This window comes from Moschus berezovskii, chromosome 5 (genome assembly GCF_049115385.1).
Source record: "Moschus berezovskii isolate FMDL1 chromosome 5, NW_MosBer_1.0, whole genome shotgun sequence".
Classification (NCBI taxonomy): domain Eukaryota; kingdom Metazoa; phylum Chordata; class Mammalia; order Artiodactyla; family Moschidae; genus Moschus; species Moschus berezovskii.
The window spans coordinates 68,799,485-68,816,122 of record NC_142464.1 but is presented as its reverse complement, the minus strand read 5'-3'; the positions used below and the strand labels follow the sequence as shown (position 1 = coordinate 68,816,122).

Genomic DNA, 16,638 nt, shown 5'->3' with positions numbered 1-16,638 from the left:
TAGGAATTTTCTATTCATTTGGATGCCCAGTTACACATGCCAAGTAGTTCTGCTATTTCAGGCTTATTTTAATGAAAACCTTGCCAATTACTTACTCCATTTTCCCAAGAAACAGTCGCCGAGAGCATGCTGATCAGGCAGCATTCGCCTGTGTGGCTGGTGTGGAATTGATCCTGGGGTTGAATTCTTCCCACTGGCATCTTGTACTGTGAGAAGGGGGAGTGAGCTTACGCCTGACTCTAAATTTAGCCTTCCCCGCTCTCAGAGTGGCGTGTCTCACACAGAAGCCCAACTTTGGGCTGATGTTTCTTCCCCAGCACATTACAAGGTGTGGAGTTGGTGAAGCAGCTGCCACTGGGACTCTTCTGCATTTTTTGCATGACATTTCAAAGATCTCGCTGAAGTGTCCCCAGTTATGGCTGGTTTTCTCTTCAACTCTTAAATCAAGCAGTGTCTATTAACCTCAAATAAACAGACCTTGTTAGAAGTTCACAGTGTCATTTTTCTGAGTCCTGCCTTCAGGGAAAAACATAGTAGGTACATATAGATGTTATTTCATTAAGTGAACCACTAGTAATAATTCTGATTTCAAATAGCCAAGGCACCAATAATATACACAAAAGAAACAGATTGCATCCTTGGGTGTCTAGACTTAAGGTTACTTAAGCATAATCTGACACGACTGAGCGACTTCACTTTCACTTTTCACTTTCATGCACTGGAGAAGGAAATGGCAACCCACCCCAGTATTCTTGCCTGGAGAATCCCAGGGACGGGGGAGCCTGGTCGGCTGCTGTCTATGGGGTCGCATAGAGTTGGACACGACCGAAGCGACTTAGCAGCAGCAGCAGCAAGCATATACTTAGGTGTAAACTTTTTATCAAGAACCAAAAGCACCTGGCGTAAATCAAAAGTTAGTCAAGGAAATGCTGCCCATGCATCTTTGTAGTATGAGTCAAAGCCCTTGAATCCTAAAAATCTGAATATTAGGAGATTTCAAATTTTCTTGTCTCTGGTATTTATTCACTATTTGCCCTCAGGTCAAGGCCCTTAGCCTCTTTGCTCTTCAATGTCCTTGTCTGTCTTAGATGAAAAACCCAGGATTCAGATTAAGTGACTTGCAGAGTGTTTACGCAAACCGTGACTAGAAGGCAGACCTTTGGATCCTTTGATGATGAGCTAAATTGCCTCCAAACATTGGCTTTGATAGGGGTCAGTGCAGAGGGGCAGGGCAGGTAACCTCATGCAATGGTAAGCGGTGCCCAGCAGATCTGAGCACAAATTTACCCCCAAGTGACCTCTCTGCCGTGGAAGATGTTTTGTCTCAGTCACTGCCCAGCCCCACGCAGCTGGGACATGACACCGTCAGATGACCTGGTGACGATAACCGCAGCGATGCAGTCTGTTCCACTTGCGACATAGCAGACATTCTTTGCACATGCCATCTCATTTAACTGGGTTCTCATGATTACCCTGAGCCAGGGGTCCTTGTCCCTTTTTCACTGACTAGGAAGCAGGTTCTGAGGGTCACAGAGCGGGAGCCCAGGAAAAAGAGAGGGTAAGTAACCAGCAGGATTTGAACTCAGCTCTGACCACTTACTTAGCTAAAGGGCTTCTCTTGGGAATTTTCAGCTGCCTTCTCTCCCCTGCAAGGTGGCAGGGGAGGGCGGGGGGTTGCTCCTCTGTTTACCTAAAACCCCAGTTGCAAACCATTTGCCCATTTTGAACACTTGTGCATAGTAACCTGCTGGTTCACTTGGGAGACAGACCGTGAGGTGGTTCTGCAGGACTGTGAAGAAGCATGGGGTCCATGTCTTAGGTGCATTCTCAGAAGACCAGAATTAGAGTCCTGCAGACCCACAATCAAATGCTGACTTCACCAGGTACTGCTGTGTGACCTTGGTCAAGCCCCTCAACCTCTCTCAACTTGTTTCCCTATCAGTGAGAACATAGTATTTACCTTGTCAGGTTGCTGCTAGGGCAACACAGAGCTGGCACTCAGTAAAAGGTAGTCGCTATTGACTGGGAGTGTGGCTGGTCATCACATACCCTGCAGTATGGTTACTTGAGCCTTAGAGTATGCATATCACAATGTTTTTCTCAAGTGTTGAGGCAGATACTTACATATTTGTATTACAAAAGTTATGTGTTCTTATTGCATAATATTCAAATGACTATATTAAATACATTCCTCTGTAATCCCGTCGCCAGATAAGAGGTAATGGTTTGGATGTTAAGCTGTTCCAGATATTTTGCCATGCATATGTTGAAATTCACACTCAAACGTTTTTGGGGTTTTTCCTGGAAGACCGTATGTCTGTGACTTGGGTTATTTGCTTTCCCCCCATTGCATAAGATGTCATAGTCACTGTTCGGTATCAGGTGGACAGCCCTGCGTTTCTGCCCAGTGACTGTACTCTGCTGTCTCTCACATTCTAATTTCAGCTCTCATCTCCTCAGGGTCCTGCTGGCCGCTCCGTGACCCTGGCCACAGGGCCCCTGCGGAGGCAGGTTTCTGGCTTTCCTCCTCTTTATCTGTTATCCACCTCTTCAGTTTGGTCAAGTGTGAACCTGCCTGTGACTGACTTGGGGCTCTTCCCTCAGGCCCCTTCAAATTGGCTGTGCCCAGACCAGACAGGTGGTCAGCACTCTGGGTCGGGAGGTTAAGTGGCTTCATTAGGGTCCGCTCTGGAGGCTCAGAGCAGCTCCTGGGGTGGAACTCAAAGCGTTCAGCCCCAAACCCCAAACTGCTGCCGGCTTCTCTCCACATTCCGTTCCTCTCTTCCCTGGCACAAATCTGTTTTCTCACCCTTGAGCTCATTTTCTGGCCGGGCCTCATCCCACCTCTGCCCTTGGCCTGCTGCTCTGCCTTCATCTGTCCTGCTTCATCCCCCTCTCTGGGTGCAATCCTGGGAAAATCCCTGGATCGTAGCACTGTAGCTCTATTAATAAAGTGTCAGAAGTGCTAGTAAAGCAGGTAAGGCTGTTGCCATGTCATTGTTTCCATATGTTTTTTATTGGGAGCAGGTGGAGCTGGAAAACGAAGATAAGTACTCTGCTGCTGTTCTCTGCAAACGGTTTCCTGTATTTCGCTGTGATATTTTAGGCTTGATTACCTCCCACGGTTGATACGATCCTCTGTAAACTCAGCTGGCATCTTTTGGCTCCATCGTAAAGTGGCTCAAAATACACACTTCTGTGTGAGGGAGTTCAGCTAAAATAAGCACCGAAAGGCTATTAATTACAGCCAAGTTGGGAAATAAGATGGAATATCAGCGCTTAGAGTCGATGTTAATGGGGCTGTGTTATTTACCAGATACCGTGTGAATGCTAACGTGTTGTTTCTGCTCTGTTCCCTCATGCCTTCCCGGATTCAGAGAGAGGTAACCAACCGATTTTCACTTCTCCCGCTTTGTGCTGTCTTCAGTGTCTAGCAAAGCTCATTTGCTTTCTTCATGCCCCTGTCACCTTCATCATAGCCATCGCTGTCTTTGCAAGGCAGAACTTTAACTTTGTCTCATCATCATTGTTATGTGTCCTGCGTTCAGAACAGTGTGGAAGTGCCTCTGGGTCCATGATCCTCTGCTGCTTGACCCTATCTGGGGAAGGTGATGGGCAGAGCCACGACTTGGTCCCTTTCTCTGCTGGCTGAGCAGAATCTAGTCAGTGTGCTGGGGAGAGACATGATAGAAATATCAGGTTAGGTACCAGCTTGTATAAGGAGGCTTTTCGTGCTTTGTGAAGAACTAATACTAGGACTGGCTTGTTAGGACTTCTCTGTGGAGCTTTGTTGGTAAAGTTTGACTCTAGGCCAATGGCCAGAGGGACTGACTCGGTTTCAGTCTGGATTATTAGCTAAAATATATGGAATTCTCTCTTCTCACATCTAGAAGAACATAACAATGGAAAGGCTGCGCCTCCAAAATGAAAGGTATTTGTACCTCAGATACGTGTATTTTCGGCACTCTGAATGTCAGCCTGACCATTGGCTGATTGGGGGCTTTTAAGCTCCGTGATTCCTCAGCTCTATCACTTCATAAAAGCTCCATTTTTGATGGAAGGAGAACCTTTGGGAATTTTTCCTGTTGAAAGAATGACTGTCAGTACTGCTTGGCAAAGTGAAGAGACACCAGCGACGGCCCCTTTGCTTTTTGTGCTGGAGTCCGTCCCAGGTGCTCCCTCAGGGGAGGAGGGGAGGAGAGGCTGAGCTCCAGCCAGCGGCCATTCCTCCTTTAGGATGAGCTGCAGTCATCGCTCAGTGGCCCGAGGGAAGGGAGACTGCACAGGCTGGGTGGGGACACTTCCAGGGTCAGTCTCCCAGAGGGCATGCTTAGGAGATTTGGGGAGCTTGATTGATTTTCTCACTCCTTCTGAGGAGGTCCTGGCCCCTGGAGGTGGTGGAAGTTTCTGGAGAATGAGGGCTGTGGGTTTGGACACCAGCTCCCTTCTAAGTTCCCACTAAGTCTTGTGGTGAGAATGTGTTCACATGTTTGGTAGGTCCTACCGTCCGAGTATTATTCAGGGCTCCTCTCTGGGAACCATTGCTCTGAATGTTAACAGCAAAGGCCGTTCTGGGGGGGGCTACAAACTCTGGTTTGCCCACACCACCTGTAGTATTTATTTGCAGGTGGTCGCTTTTCAGATTTGCTGTGTACGCAGTCTGTGTGTCTCATGAAAGCACCTGGTAAAGAAAGGATTCCCTGTGGAGAATGTGTGTTTACGCAGGTGATGAGTTGCTAGAATGCCCCTTTCAAAGTTTACAAACTTAGCATCTTCTTAAGCTTGCAAAGAAAGTTGAGTTTACCAAATCGGAGCCTGAGCTTTGTGAAATTAAGTAATGTCTGCATCTGCTGTGTGTGCTGCTGGGTGAAATAAGAAAAATCAAAGTGGCTCGTACGTGTGTGTAGCCAATATGTATGTGTAACCTTCTGGATGAATTAGCCATTTAGGAGGAAGGCATTTCTCATCCCCTTTCCCTCTCTTCCTTTCCCCAAGCCCCCAAAAGAATAGTTTCAAAGTGCAATAAGAAAATAAGAGCCGTTAGGGCTTCCCTGGTGGCTCAGAGGTTAAAGCTTCTGCCTCCAATACGGGAGACCCGGGTTCGATCCCTGGGTCGGGAAGATCCCCTGGAGAAGGAAACGGTAACCCACTCCAGTATTCTTGCCTGGAGAATCCCATGGACGGAGAAGCCTGGTAGGCTACAGTCCACGGGGTCGCATAGAGTCGGACACGACTGAGCAACGGAACGGAACGGAGGCAAAGAAGAGCGGGCAGCCTTGAAAACAGGACTCCTCCTTTTAGGCCCTTTGCAGGTGAGATGAAGAGAGAAAGCCCCTTATCATAAAGGGCTGGATTTGGAATGTTTGGACCAAATCTCCTTGCTGCGCTTTTGCCCTTGTTTGCAGGTGGGACCTGTCCTCTGCAACTCTGTTCGCTTATCGCCTCTACAGAAAGATAAGCTGGGAGGAAAGGGTCTTAGGAACATTTCAGCAAGTGTTATTATATTTGTACCTCTGCAAAGATTTATTAAAATGTCCTTCGTGGATAAAGAGACGGTAGGAGACAGTATTTCAAAGTGGATTTTTTTTTCTTTTTACTTCTTTTTCCTCATTTATAATAACAACAAATATTAATCAGTTTCCTCCATGTGCCAACGTGTGCCAGACATAACCTGAGCAAACATGGTCAGTTATGTAAAAGACTTTGCCAAACTGTGGAGACTTCGTTTTAGCGAGAGATTGAATGGCAGGGAATCTAACAGAAAAGAAAGGAGAGGGCTACTGCCAGACACGTCTGGACTGTCGTGTGTGGGACTAGGGCAGTTCCGAAAAGCAGAGCCCAGTCCCATAGGCACACGTTGTGGGGAGGCAAGTTTTCATTCATCATTAAGAGAAAATACGTGTTGGTTTGTGGGAGTATCCCAGTAGTGGAGCTCCTCCTGATCTGTTAAGTAAGTGAGGTTTTATACCACTGATACATTCTAAGTACCACCTGTCTGGGTTGCTGTAGAAGGAGGGAAGAAATGTTAGCCTGGGTAACCAGTAAGAGGCCTGTAGATAGCTCTTAAATTCCTTTTGAAGAGGGGCAAGTGCATAAGCAGGTTTTCATTTATGTAAGAGTTGCGAGGGGAGGGATTTAGGGAAAGGGTGAACAGTTCTGTCTTGGCAGCTTTTTAATAGAACCCATTTGAATAAAGAATCATTGATTCATTCATTCTATACAGATGGATTAAGCCCCTGCAGGGCGATTAAAATGCTGTTCAGCTGAGAACAATAAAAGCACTCTTTTGTCCTTTCCCTTTGCCATTAAGAAATTTGAGGCTGTTGTGTAAGATGTCTTAGCACTGACATTTTTCCCTGACAGAACTCACCGCTGGTCCGCTGGGGGAGTAATTACTGGGGAGAAGAGCAAAAGAAGAGGAACAAAAAGAGCAGGAAACACAAGGGTTTCCAACTAATGGTGAAAGTAGCTGATTCCTGGTACTCCCTTCTGTTAGGGTTTAAGGAGGAGACACAGCCATGAACCTTCCACTTCCTGGTTGATGGAGGAAATGCAGTGATCCCCTGACTGCAGGAAATAGGTGAGGCGAAACTCCAGAGGGGACTAGCTCCTCTCTAGCAGACGTTTCCTTGCCCCAGGAGAAAGCTGCAGCGAAGGACAGAAGTGGGGCTTGCTGCTCAGTGTCACACCAGTGTCTCAGACAGACGGGCATCTCGGAGAATGTGTCAGAAAGACAGCAGCCTGTTCTGACTGGACCTCGGGGGTCAGCTGAGCCAGATTTGTGGTTTTATTGGTGACCATGCCAAGGCCCTGGAGGAGGCATGAGCCGGGGGTGGGGCAGGGAGCAGAGGGACGTGGAAGCCCATCCGAGCCTATCTCAGCTCTGAGATGCAACACTCTCGGGGCTGTGAACACCAGGCTGCTGCAGCCCAAGTGCCGCTGGTGGCTCTGAGATGCAAAGTCAGGGACGGGAGAGACACTGAAGGCCCGCAGGGGAAGGAGCTCCTGCAGCGCGCTACAGCAGGCTGACCGCACGCTCAGAGTCAGAGCCCCTGCGGGCCCTGTTTGTCTGGGTGACAACCACCAGCTCCCAGTGCTCTTCCCTCCCCAGACCCCATCCGTGGTGCTGGGCTGATTGATCAGGAATACTGCAGCCATGGAGACTGGGAATTAAAGCAATTTCTTGTCCCCTCAGGATACAGGAGAAGCTCTAGAAAATGTTAAGGTGCTGTTACATAAGCGCATAAGGACTTTTAGGATCACAGCACTGATTAGAAAAAAAGCCTGAAAGGCTGAGTCAGGCCATGTCTTAATCAGCGTGAAACTGGGTGTACATCATTGACTGTCGTCTCTCCTTTAATGTATATTTGAGAAGCTCCAGAGTGAGAATTTTAAGAAAGGAGAAGGAAAGGCAGTGCATTGTGTTCTCTCAACTGCTTCACTCCGAAGCTGGGACCCAAACACCATTCTCCAGGGGATGGCCCGAGAGGCCGAGGTCACCCCAGACCTCCATGGCGCTGAGACTGAGTGGCTGTCTCCTGCTGTGCAGCCTCTGTGGTCCTGGGGACTTCTTCTGAAACCCCTTCCTTTGTGTCTTTGGAGCCAGCCTGTCCTGGACTTGCCTGCTTCCTAGCACTCTTTTCTCATCCTTTCATTGGGCCCTTGGCCTCAGATAGGCCTGCAAATGCCTTTCCTCCTGAGGTCCAGGCCTTGTTTTGTGTTTTCTCACTCCCTACCCTTTCATCTGCTTCTCTGTCTTCAGCTGCCCACACCCCCGACTCCGCCCGCCCAGCTCTAGACCTGGCCTCAGCTCAGGGACTGAGTGTCCACCTGATCAGTGGGCCCCCAAACACCTCACACAACTTGTCCAACCTGGAGCTCACCAGCCTCCTTCACCAGATCCTTCCCTCTCCCATCCCCAGTGTGAGGGCGCTTAGTTGTCCCAGCAGGGACTCCAGAGCTATTCCGGATTCTGCCTCTCATCTCCCACACCCATCAGTCCTGCAGGCATCCGTCTAGTACCTCTTACCCATCTGTCTCCTCCACCTTCCCTTGACCCACTTTGTTCTACCAGAAGCAACTTTTTCAAACACGTGTCAGATGGGGTCACGTGTCATATGACAGACTTGATGGCTCAGAGTAAGAGCCAGATTCCTGCCAGGACATGGTACAACCTCCCTGCAGCCATGGACCCTCACCACAGTGCCAGGGTCATGCCTAGGACTAGGAGTTCTTCCAAACCCTCTGTGGGCTTGCTTACCTCTGTGCCTTTGATCAAGCTCCTCTGAGTGTTCCTTGAACCATCGCTGCCCTCTCACCCTGGGGTGTTCCTTGTACTTAGAGATGCAGCTTAGATCCCACTGAGCATCTCTGTCATTGAACAGCTGGCTGCCTAGGCCGGCGCCTTGTCTGTTTGTGTTTGCATCTCTGGTGTGTCATAGTGGCTCAGAAGGTGTTTGTGGAAGTGAATTGAATATTACTTTTAAATGTAAGTCCTTATACCATATCGTAATTTGGTTAGAATGTAAAGCCTACTGGCAAGTGTAATAGTTTTATATTGCTGCTATAATAAATTACTCCAAACTTAGTGGCTTAAAGTCACACAGATATATTCTCTTAGAGTTCTGGAGATCAGAAATCTGGTCTTAGAGGCGAAAAATCATGGTGTCAGCAGGGCTGTCTTCCCACTAGAGAAGCCTTCCCACTTTTCCAGTCTTTAGAGGCTGCCTGCCTGCCTGCCTTGGCATGTAGCCCTTGTGCCTGTTCTTTTATTGATAATTCCCTTTGTAAGGCAAGTGCCTCCTCTTTCCCTTGTAAGTGTGTCAGGCCCACCCAGATAATCCAGGGTCACAGCCCCAACTCAGAATCCTTCACTCAGTCCCACCTGCAGAGTCCTCTTTGTAAGGTTACCTATTCACAGACTCTGGGAGTTAGGACAGGAATGGCTTGGGAGGGTCGTTATTTTGTCTATAGCTGCAGCCATTTTCAGAAATCAGGTGCTGAAAAGGCAAGATTTTACAACAACCAGTTAATAGGTATTTGGATTTCATTCTGAATAATGATGAGATTAGCTCAGCCATATATTTCTCTCACAAGAAGGAAGTTGTTCAACTTGTCTGCATTCCAGGCCTGAAAGTGAGTTCTTACAAATCCTCATTCTTGGGACTTTTTGCTCTTCTAGGGTGACTTGGGATATATTTCATGGCAATTAAATAGAGACATGCAGATCTCCTGACCCCTCCACAGGGAAGAGATGAGGGAACTTGTTTTCTCTTGGGAGGTTAAATTACCAACAGATTTCTGCCTCCCTGATCTATTAGCCTGGTACCTAGGAGGGAACAGGAAAAGACAAAGCTGTTTTTTTTTTTTTTTTTTTAAAGTATCAGAATGCCCCAAACAGAGCCTGCGCTGCTAAGCTGCCCCTTTGGGAAAATGTGGAATCAGATGGTCGCCTTAGGCCTTAATCACTTTCTCCTGAGCCAGAAGAAGATGAAGATTAATAATAGTAATTTTAAAAAATTACTCCTATGGGGTTGCATCTGAAAGAACAGAGGGCACAGAACTGAAGCGTGATGGGAGTGATCCATTGCTTATCGATCAGGGCCTGCTTGGCCCTCCCAGATGGTGGCCTTACTACACTTATGGGCCAGCCAGCAGTCACGGAGAGCAGGATGGATCTTGGATGCTTACATCATAGATTATCAGAGCCAGAAAGGAACCCTGGAGAATTCCATCTTTTTTTGACTTCATGCCCGAGACTGTATAGCTCTGTAGAATCAGGAATGAGACTAGAAGTTGGGGTGCCTGGGTTCTGACCTGTTGCCCTCTGGCTGTCCCTTACTCTTTCAGAGAGGATAGATGCTGATGAAGTCTCTACTAAAGATGGGGTATAACAAGCTTTAATCCTTTGTGGTCCAGAACGCAGATCCTATCAGCATTCAGACACAAGCAAGGTGCTGGGGGCCAGAGGGCCAGAGGGCCTTTGAACTGGGCCCTGCAGAGTAGATGGTGTAGTGAGCTGCAGACTGTGCAGGAGGGCCAGTGCACACCTGGCCAGGCATGAGGAGGTGCTGTGAGTGGACATGGGAGACCCAGCTTCCTGGGGCAGAGGGGAGAGCTGCTTAGCTGGACTAAGGATGCTGGAAGAGCTGGTGGGACAAACTTTGGAACTCCAGAAATCCAGACAAAATTTTTTGGACTTTCCATGGGTGACCACAAGAACTTCAAAGACTTAGCATCAGAAAAATGCTGACTGAACGTGGAATTTTGAAGGAGAAGAGCAGTGTGTGGCAAGACACTGCATGTTATCACTTAGGGACTGTTCAGGATAGAGAAGTAGCCAGAAGGAGGGAGCCCTGAAATGACTTCCCTCGAGCGTGGTCTCCAACAAAAGTGATACTTTCTCATCGTTTCTGAAGTCATGTGCTGTCTCGATGGGGCTTGGGACTAGGAAAGGCCTCGGGAGCACAATGTAGAGCAAGGCTGTCAGCTCAGTCGCTCAGTTGTGTCCGACTCTGCGACCCCATGGACTGCAGCATGCCAGGCATCCCTGTCCATCACCAACTCCCGGAGCATACTCAAACTCATGTCCATCAGAGTGGTGATGCCATCCAGCCATCTCATCCCCTGCCGTCCGCTTCTCCTCCCTCCTTCGATCTTTCCCAGCATCAGGGTCTTTTCAAATGAGTCATTTCTTGGCATCAGGTGGCCAAAGTATTGGAGTTTCAGCAAGGCTGTGCTTACCCCCAAAGTCTGGGCCCAGCTTCTTACCCAGGCCAGCTTTCTCAATGGATAATAGGGTGCATGCTGCTTGCCCTGTGCTTGAGAGAGGGGGGCACTCAGTACCAATCACAGCCAGGCCAGAGACTGGATATTGAGGGTGAATAAGGCACAAAATCATCTTTACAGAGCTTCAAGGGGGTGTTGGGAAGACAGAACTCACAAACAGACACTCATGGTACTCAGTGGTGGGTGTTACGTGTGCAAGGAGCATGCCAGCACTGGACAGGGTGCTCACCCAGCTTCATCCGGGTCTTCAGCTGTGGCCAGAGCCTGGAGATGGTGTGAGCAAAGCCAGAGAGGTGAGACTTGCCTAGAAATGCTGAGCGCTGGCAGGGCTGGCAAGCAAGGGGTTGATTCAAGACACTGTCAGGAGGAAAATAGGCTGAATGCAGGGGTTGGGTACGGAGTGCGGGGGCTAGGAATGGCAGGGTGGGGGTCAGGACGGCCCCTGGTTGTAGTGTGGAGGACACCAACTGTGATGGGAGGTGAGGACCTGGGACGGTGGAGCCGAGCAGGTCCATGGGCAGGTGTGCACAGGTGGAGATTCAAGTGCCTGTGCGTGGCCAGAAGCCTCCGCAAGGTGGCCTGGGGCACACCAAGGCAATGGGACAGGCTTTTCTGGCTAGCCCTTCACAGTGGCCAGTTGCCTTCAGCAGACAGATTCCTGTTCCTTCCCAAAGAAGCCAAATCGTTGTTGGGGAAAATCTGTCCTAGTCTGCGAGAACATCACCAGCTCTTACACTGAGAAGTGATTAATAAATTCATCTGTGGTTATGCCTACAAACAGGGATCCAGGCTTGGCAACACTTGCCAGGAAATCACTGTGATCCATTACCAGATAGGGAAGTATGAGCATTTATTTTTCATAAACCTCCGACCTTTTAAACTGCTGTCCTCAGTAATAGCAGTGAGAAATTTAGTTGTGTGGTGTGGTTCTTTGAAGCCAGGTCATGTCACAGGCACTATGCTTTCCATCAGTAAAGGAGATGCTGAAATCCAGTTCCAGCTGCAGGCTCACTGCGGAGTCTGAGCTGACAGTTTATGGGGTGATGCTGCCACCGCTGCCTCGAACCCTGGAGTGAGAGGCGTGATTAGCAGAATCAGGTGCCTTTGATGGGACTTCGGTCTGTGGTGTCCTCCCATGTCCCTGTGACTGCCTATCAGCCTGCTCCGCAGCTGTGGGTCGGATCCAGCCTCCGGGCACATGTTTACACATCAGAGCCTGTTTTGCTTCTGCTACATCCTTGTATGTGTCACGGTATCGCACATACAAATTCATGCTCCTCTCAAGCCTGTGTTCTGTTTTGTGATCATAATATTTATAACCATGACATTTGTTGTTACTAGATACAAGTTTCCCATAAAGTTCAATTTTCATTACGTGCTGTTCATTAAGATTCCAGAAGCTCAACAGACAGTCTGGGGAACATTGTAGTTATTTTAGTCAGAAATGAATTCCTCACATCCATACAGCTGTTCCTCTATTTGAGGTGGCTGTTGACATTTATTTATTTTTGTTAACCACTGCATACCCTGTTTACCTCTGACACGCTGGCTCCTAGCTCAGTTAACATTCATGACTAGAACGTGTGTTGTAAAGATTCCTCATTCTAATGTACTGATAAACTTTCTTTGCACAGAGATTTTGCTTATGTAGCAAGAGACAAAGATACAAGAATTTTGAAATGTCATGTATTTCGATGTGACACACCAGCAAAAGCCATTGCCACAAGTCTCCACGAAATCTGTTCCAAGGTAAGGTGGGTCAGGGCAGAGGAATCCAACCCTCTTTTTTCTCCTCACTGCTGAGCAAGGAAAGGGGTGCGGGAGGACGGGAGTCAGCACGTTCAGGTCAAGCTCTGGGAGAAGCACGCCGACCGCCAGGCCTACCAGTATGGTTCATACTCTGTCTGATGTCGGCTGTTGCTCTAAATGGTGCTTCACCTACAAAGGGAGCGTGGCCTTGGTCCCTCCCACAGTCCGGTGGGTCTAGTAAGTCTAGAAGTGGCCATGTGGCAGCCCTGGGGGGTTACCACTTGCTCTGTGTTCCACTGATGGCTATGGGCCCGGAGGTCTACAAAAGACCAGGGTTATTGTGGGGGCTGTTACGTTAGAGATGGAAGAAGAATACATTCTGAACAACCAGGAGACTGTCAGTTACTCTGAGGTACCGTCACTCACTATGCCTCCTAGAGAAAAGGGCAGAATTCTCGAAGTGTGCAGCCTGGAGATGGGGGTTGGGGATCCGGCAGTGGACCAAAGCCGGTTTAACATGAAAATGAAGCAGACACTCCACTGCCTGGAACAGCTGAGGACACAAGGTCCATAACCACGAGCCAAAGCTACATTTTCTCTTCATCAGATTATGGCTGAACGGAAGAATGCCAAGGCCCTGGCCTGCAGCTCCCTACAGGAAAGGGCCCACGGGAACCTTGACGTCCCCCTGCAAGGTAGGTCTGCCCCCCACTGCCTTGGTGCTGGCACTCCACGTCTGAGTCACCAAGCACAGGGTCTCAGACATGTCGAGTGTCCCTCAGAACCACGCTGGACCCACCAGACCCAGGCCAAGCCTGCACTCGGGGCCTTGGGTATGGCTTAGAGCTGACTTTGTATCAACAATGTTAGGTGCTAAGAATCAGGATGAGTCTTGTTGTTGGACAAAATTAAAGAAAATTACCTTTAGTGGCTTTATAACTCACACACAGCCTGGGGTAAGGACCAGCTAGTTTAAAAATATGTGGGTTATTTTGGGGAACTCTGTTTAGTCATTTTTCCTGTCTCTGATTGCACCCTTTTGTAATTAAATTTCCTCTGGGCATCAACCTCCCCTAATAAACCGAACACCCGAAGCTGCTACTTAGCACACTTCCAAGAGACCGTCACAGCTTAACACGTAGATTCCAGCTCCTTCTTTCAAATGCTTGCCTACCTAGGAATGAAAGGTGAATGGGGTTTCTTTTGAGCTTTTTATTTTCTATTGTATATAGCTGATTAACAATGTTGTGATAGTTTCAGGAGCACAGCAGAGCGACCCAGCCATTCATACACGTGTATCCATGAAAGGTGAAGGGGATTTTGATTGACGGCCCCAGTGTCTGGCAGAAGAAGTGGCTGTTCTTATAGAATGATTGTCACATTCACCTCTAGAAACACAGGATATTATGTGTATGTTGGGACCATTGAAAAGATGTGTTGTTTTCTTCCCTGTAGTAGATTTTCCAACACCAAAGACTGAGCTGGTCCAGAAGTTCCACGTGCAGTATTTGGGCATGCTACCAGTGGACAAACCAGTCGGTATGTGAAACCGTTACTGTCTTTCCACGTGACCAGTGTCTGGTGTTCATCATGAGGATGGCATGTGCTGTTTCACTCCTTTGCCTTGTCTTGAACCAAACCCTCACCCTGTCACCAGCTAGGGCACATGGCAGTCCTGGTCAAGAGCGCAATACAGGGCTTTCCTTGCAGCTCAGTGGCAAAGAATTCACCTGCCAGTGCTGGAGACACAGGTTTGATCCCTGGTCCAGGAAGATCCCACATGCTGCAGAGCAAAATAAAATTATAACAAAAGAACAGGACAGGACAGACTAAACTCCTCCGACTCATGGCCCCAGAATATAGGGACTTGAACGAAGAGGACCTGATTTCTAATTCACCCAACAGTTCAGAGGTGCATAAACCAGGGCTCTGGAAGGGCCCTGCTGTTCTGAATCAGAGCATCTGTCTCAGGCAGGGCACCTGCTGCAGTCCTTGTCAAGTGCTGGGCAGGGACGGGGGCTGAGGGAGCCCTCATGCTTTCCCATCAAGGTGTGTCCCAGAAGTACACCCAGCATCAGCAGTCAGCTACATTTCATAGGGGGGGGTTCAGTTGCTTAGCCATACTAAGTTGGAAGGAGACTGAGAGATGTCACCTTTTTCTGGATGAAAAAGGCCATGGATAAATCGGAACCCTCACATACTGCTGGGGTGAATGTAGAATGGCGTGGCTGCCCTGGAAATCAGTCTGGCAACTCCTCAGACGTTAAATGTAGTATTGTCATTTGATCCAGCAGTTCTACTCCTGGACATATACCCAAGTGAAATGAAAACATCTGTCCACATGAAACACCTCATACAGGAGCGTTCACAGCAGCATCATTCATGATAGTCAAAAAGTAGAAACAGCCCAAATGTCCATCAGCTGAAGAATGAATAAAAAACACTTTTATACAGTGGTGATTATTTGGCAATAAAAAGGAATGAAGTATTAGACTTGCTGCAACATGGCTGAACCTTGAAGGCATCATGCTAAATTAAAGAAGCCAATTATAAAAGACTGCAATGGCAAGCCACTACAGTACTCTTGCCTAGAAAATCCAATGGATGGAGGAGCCTGGTAGGCTGCAGTCCGTGGGGTCGCTAAGGGTCGGACACGACTGAGCGACTTTACTTTCACTTTTTACTTTCACTTTTCACTTTCACATATTGGAGAAGGAAATGGCAACCCACTCCAGTGTTCTTGCCTGGAGAATCCCACGGACGGGGGAGCCTGGTGGGTTTCCGTCTATGGGGTCACACAGAGTCGGACACGACTGAAGTGACTTAGCAGCAGCAGCAGCAGTACCCTTTACAATTCCATTTATATGAACTGTGTCTAGAAAAGGCAGATCTCTAAAGACAGGACTAGAAGACTGGAGGCAATGAAGGGTGACTCTTGAAAGGTTTGGGGTTTCTTTTAGGGAGTGATGAAAATGTTCTAAAACCGTGGTTATGGTTGTACAATTCTGACTATATTAAACACCATTGAAGTTTGCACTTTACACGAGTAAATTGTATGGTATGTGAATTAGATCTCAATGAAGTTGTTATGCCACCCACCAAAAATAGCTGTGGGAACACTCAGCCAGAGGGTCCCACATACTCTTCGTGTCCAGGAGCCATCTAAACTTGGCCTTACTTAAGTAACAAGGCATAATAAAAGATATCAGGGTAATCTGGCAGAGGCTGGCTTCTGTTGGACTCCCACCCCCACCCCGTTTTCAAGGTTCCTTGATTAGAAAAAAATGTAGCAGCATTTGAGTACTGTTTCTACACTTGACGCTGGGGAATCTTGGGAGAGACAGTCCGGTTAGACAGGACATCACACACTACATCTCTGGAAGTTCTCATGACCCTTTTTTCTGTTGAAAACGCTGGCATTTCTTTTCTTTTGATCTGTGAAATGCTCAAATGAAATGTCTGGGGGTACAAAAAAAAAATTGTCTGGGCATAGCTGCTACTGGGTGATTTGGATCCATATTTGAGAGTCAGGAATAGCTTTAGGGCCTTTTTCAATTATCCCTTCCATCCACAGGAATGGATACCCTGAACAATGCCATAGAAAGTCTTATGACCTCCTCTAGCAAGGAGGGATGGCCGTCAGTGAACATGAACGTGGCCGATGCTACTGTGACTGTCATCAGTGAGAAGGTGAGAAGGGTGGCAGATATAGTTGGCCTGTCTGGGAGACTGCGGTTTCGCATACGATAAGCTTCCGTGAAACTCAGGCGCATGCCAAGGCTTGGCTCTGGGGAGCTGTGCTTGCTTGTGATTAAAATAACTTACATTAAAAAAAAAAAAGAAAACTGCCCTTTGTGTCTGGATCTATGCACACACCTCGTAAGATTCTCTTCTGGCGCTCCTCATTCTTCCTTTGCCCAGGAGATTGGACTCATTTGCTAGACGTGACTGTATGATGTTAGCAGGAACTCGCTAATGGGGCTTGGTTTTCTGACCACTCTCCAGGCTCCAGTATTGACTGGGCTCTGTTACCTGGGGCTGGGGTGCAGTAGATGTGTCTGTTGTAGAAAGGTCCGGTGGTAGCAGGGGCCACTGGTCATC

The 16,638-nt window shown here is 48.2% G+C and overlaps 1 protein-coding gene and 1 long non-coding RNA gene across 19 annotated transcripts in view; both read left to right on the top strand.

Annotated features, from left to right (window-relative positions):
* APBB2 (amyloid beta precursor protein binding family B member 2) overlaps positions 1-16,638 on the top strand; it is a 388,982-nt gene that overhangs the window by 363,170 nt on the left and 9,174 nt on the right. For 16 of the 18 annotated variants that reach the window (XM_055435278.2, XM_055435274.2, XM_055435271.2 and 13 more), the window contains 4 exons: positions 12,423-12,537; positions 13,145-13,232; positions 13,993-14,076; positions 16,112-16,227. In XM_055435278.2, the coding sequence (XP_055291253.2) occupies positions 12,423-12,537; positions 13,145-13,232; positions 13,993-14,076; positions 16,112-16,227 (403 nt within the window). The remainder of the gene's footprint in view (positions 1-12,422; positions 12,538-13,144; positions 13,233-13,992; positions 14,077-16,111; positions 16,228-16,638) is intronic. The other 2 variants (XM_055435282.2, XM_055435290.2) reach the window with 1 other exon arrangement.
* LOC148777848 (uncharacterized) lies at positions 1,582-6,469 on the top strand. The gene is made up of 3 exons (XR_016037445.1): positions 1,582-3,383; positions 4,996-5,312; positions 6,364-6,469. It is a non-coding gene; the product is annotated as an uncharacterized LOC148777848 (long non-coding RNA).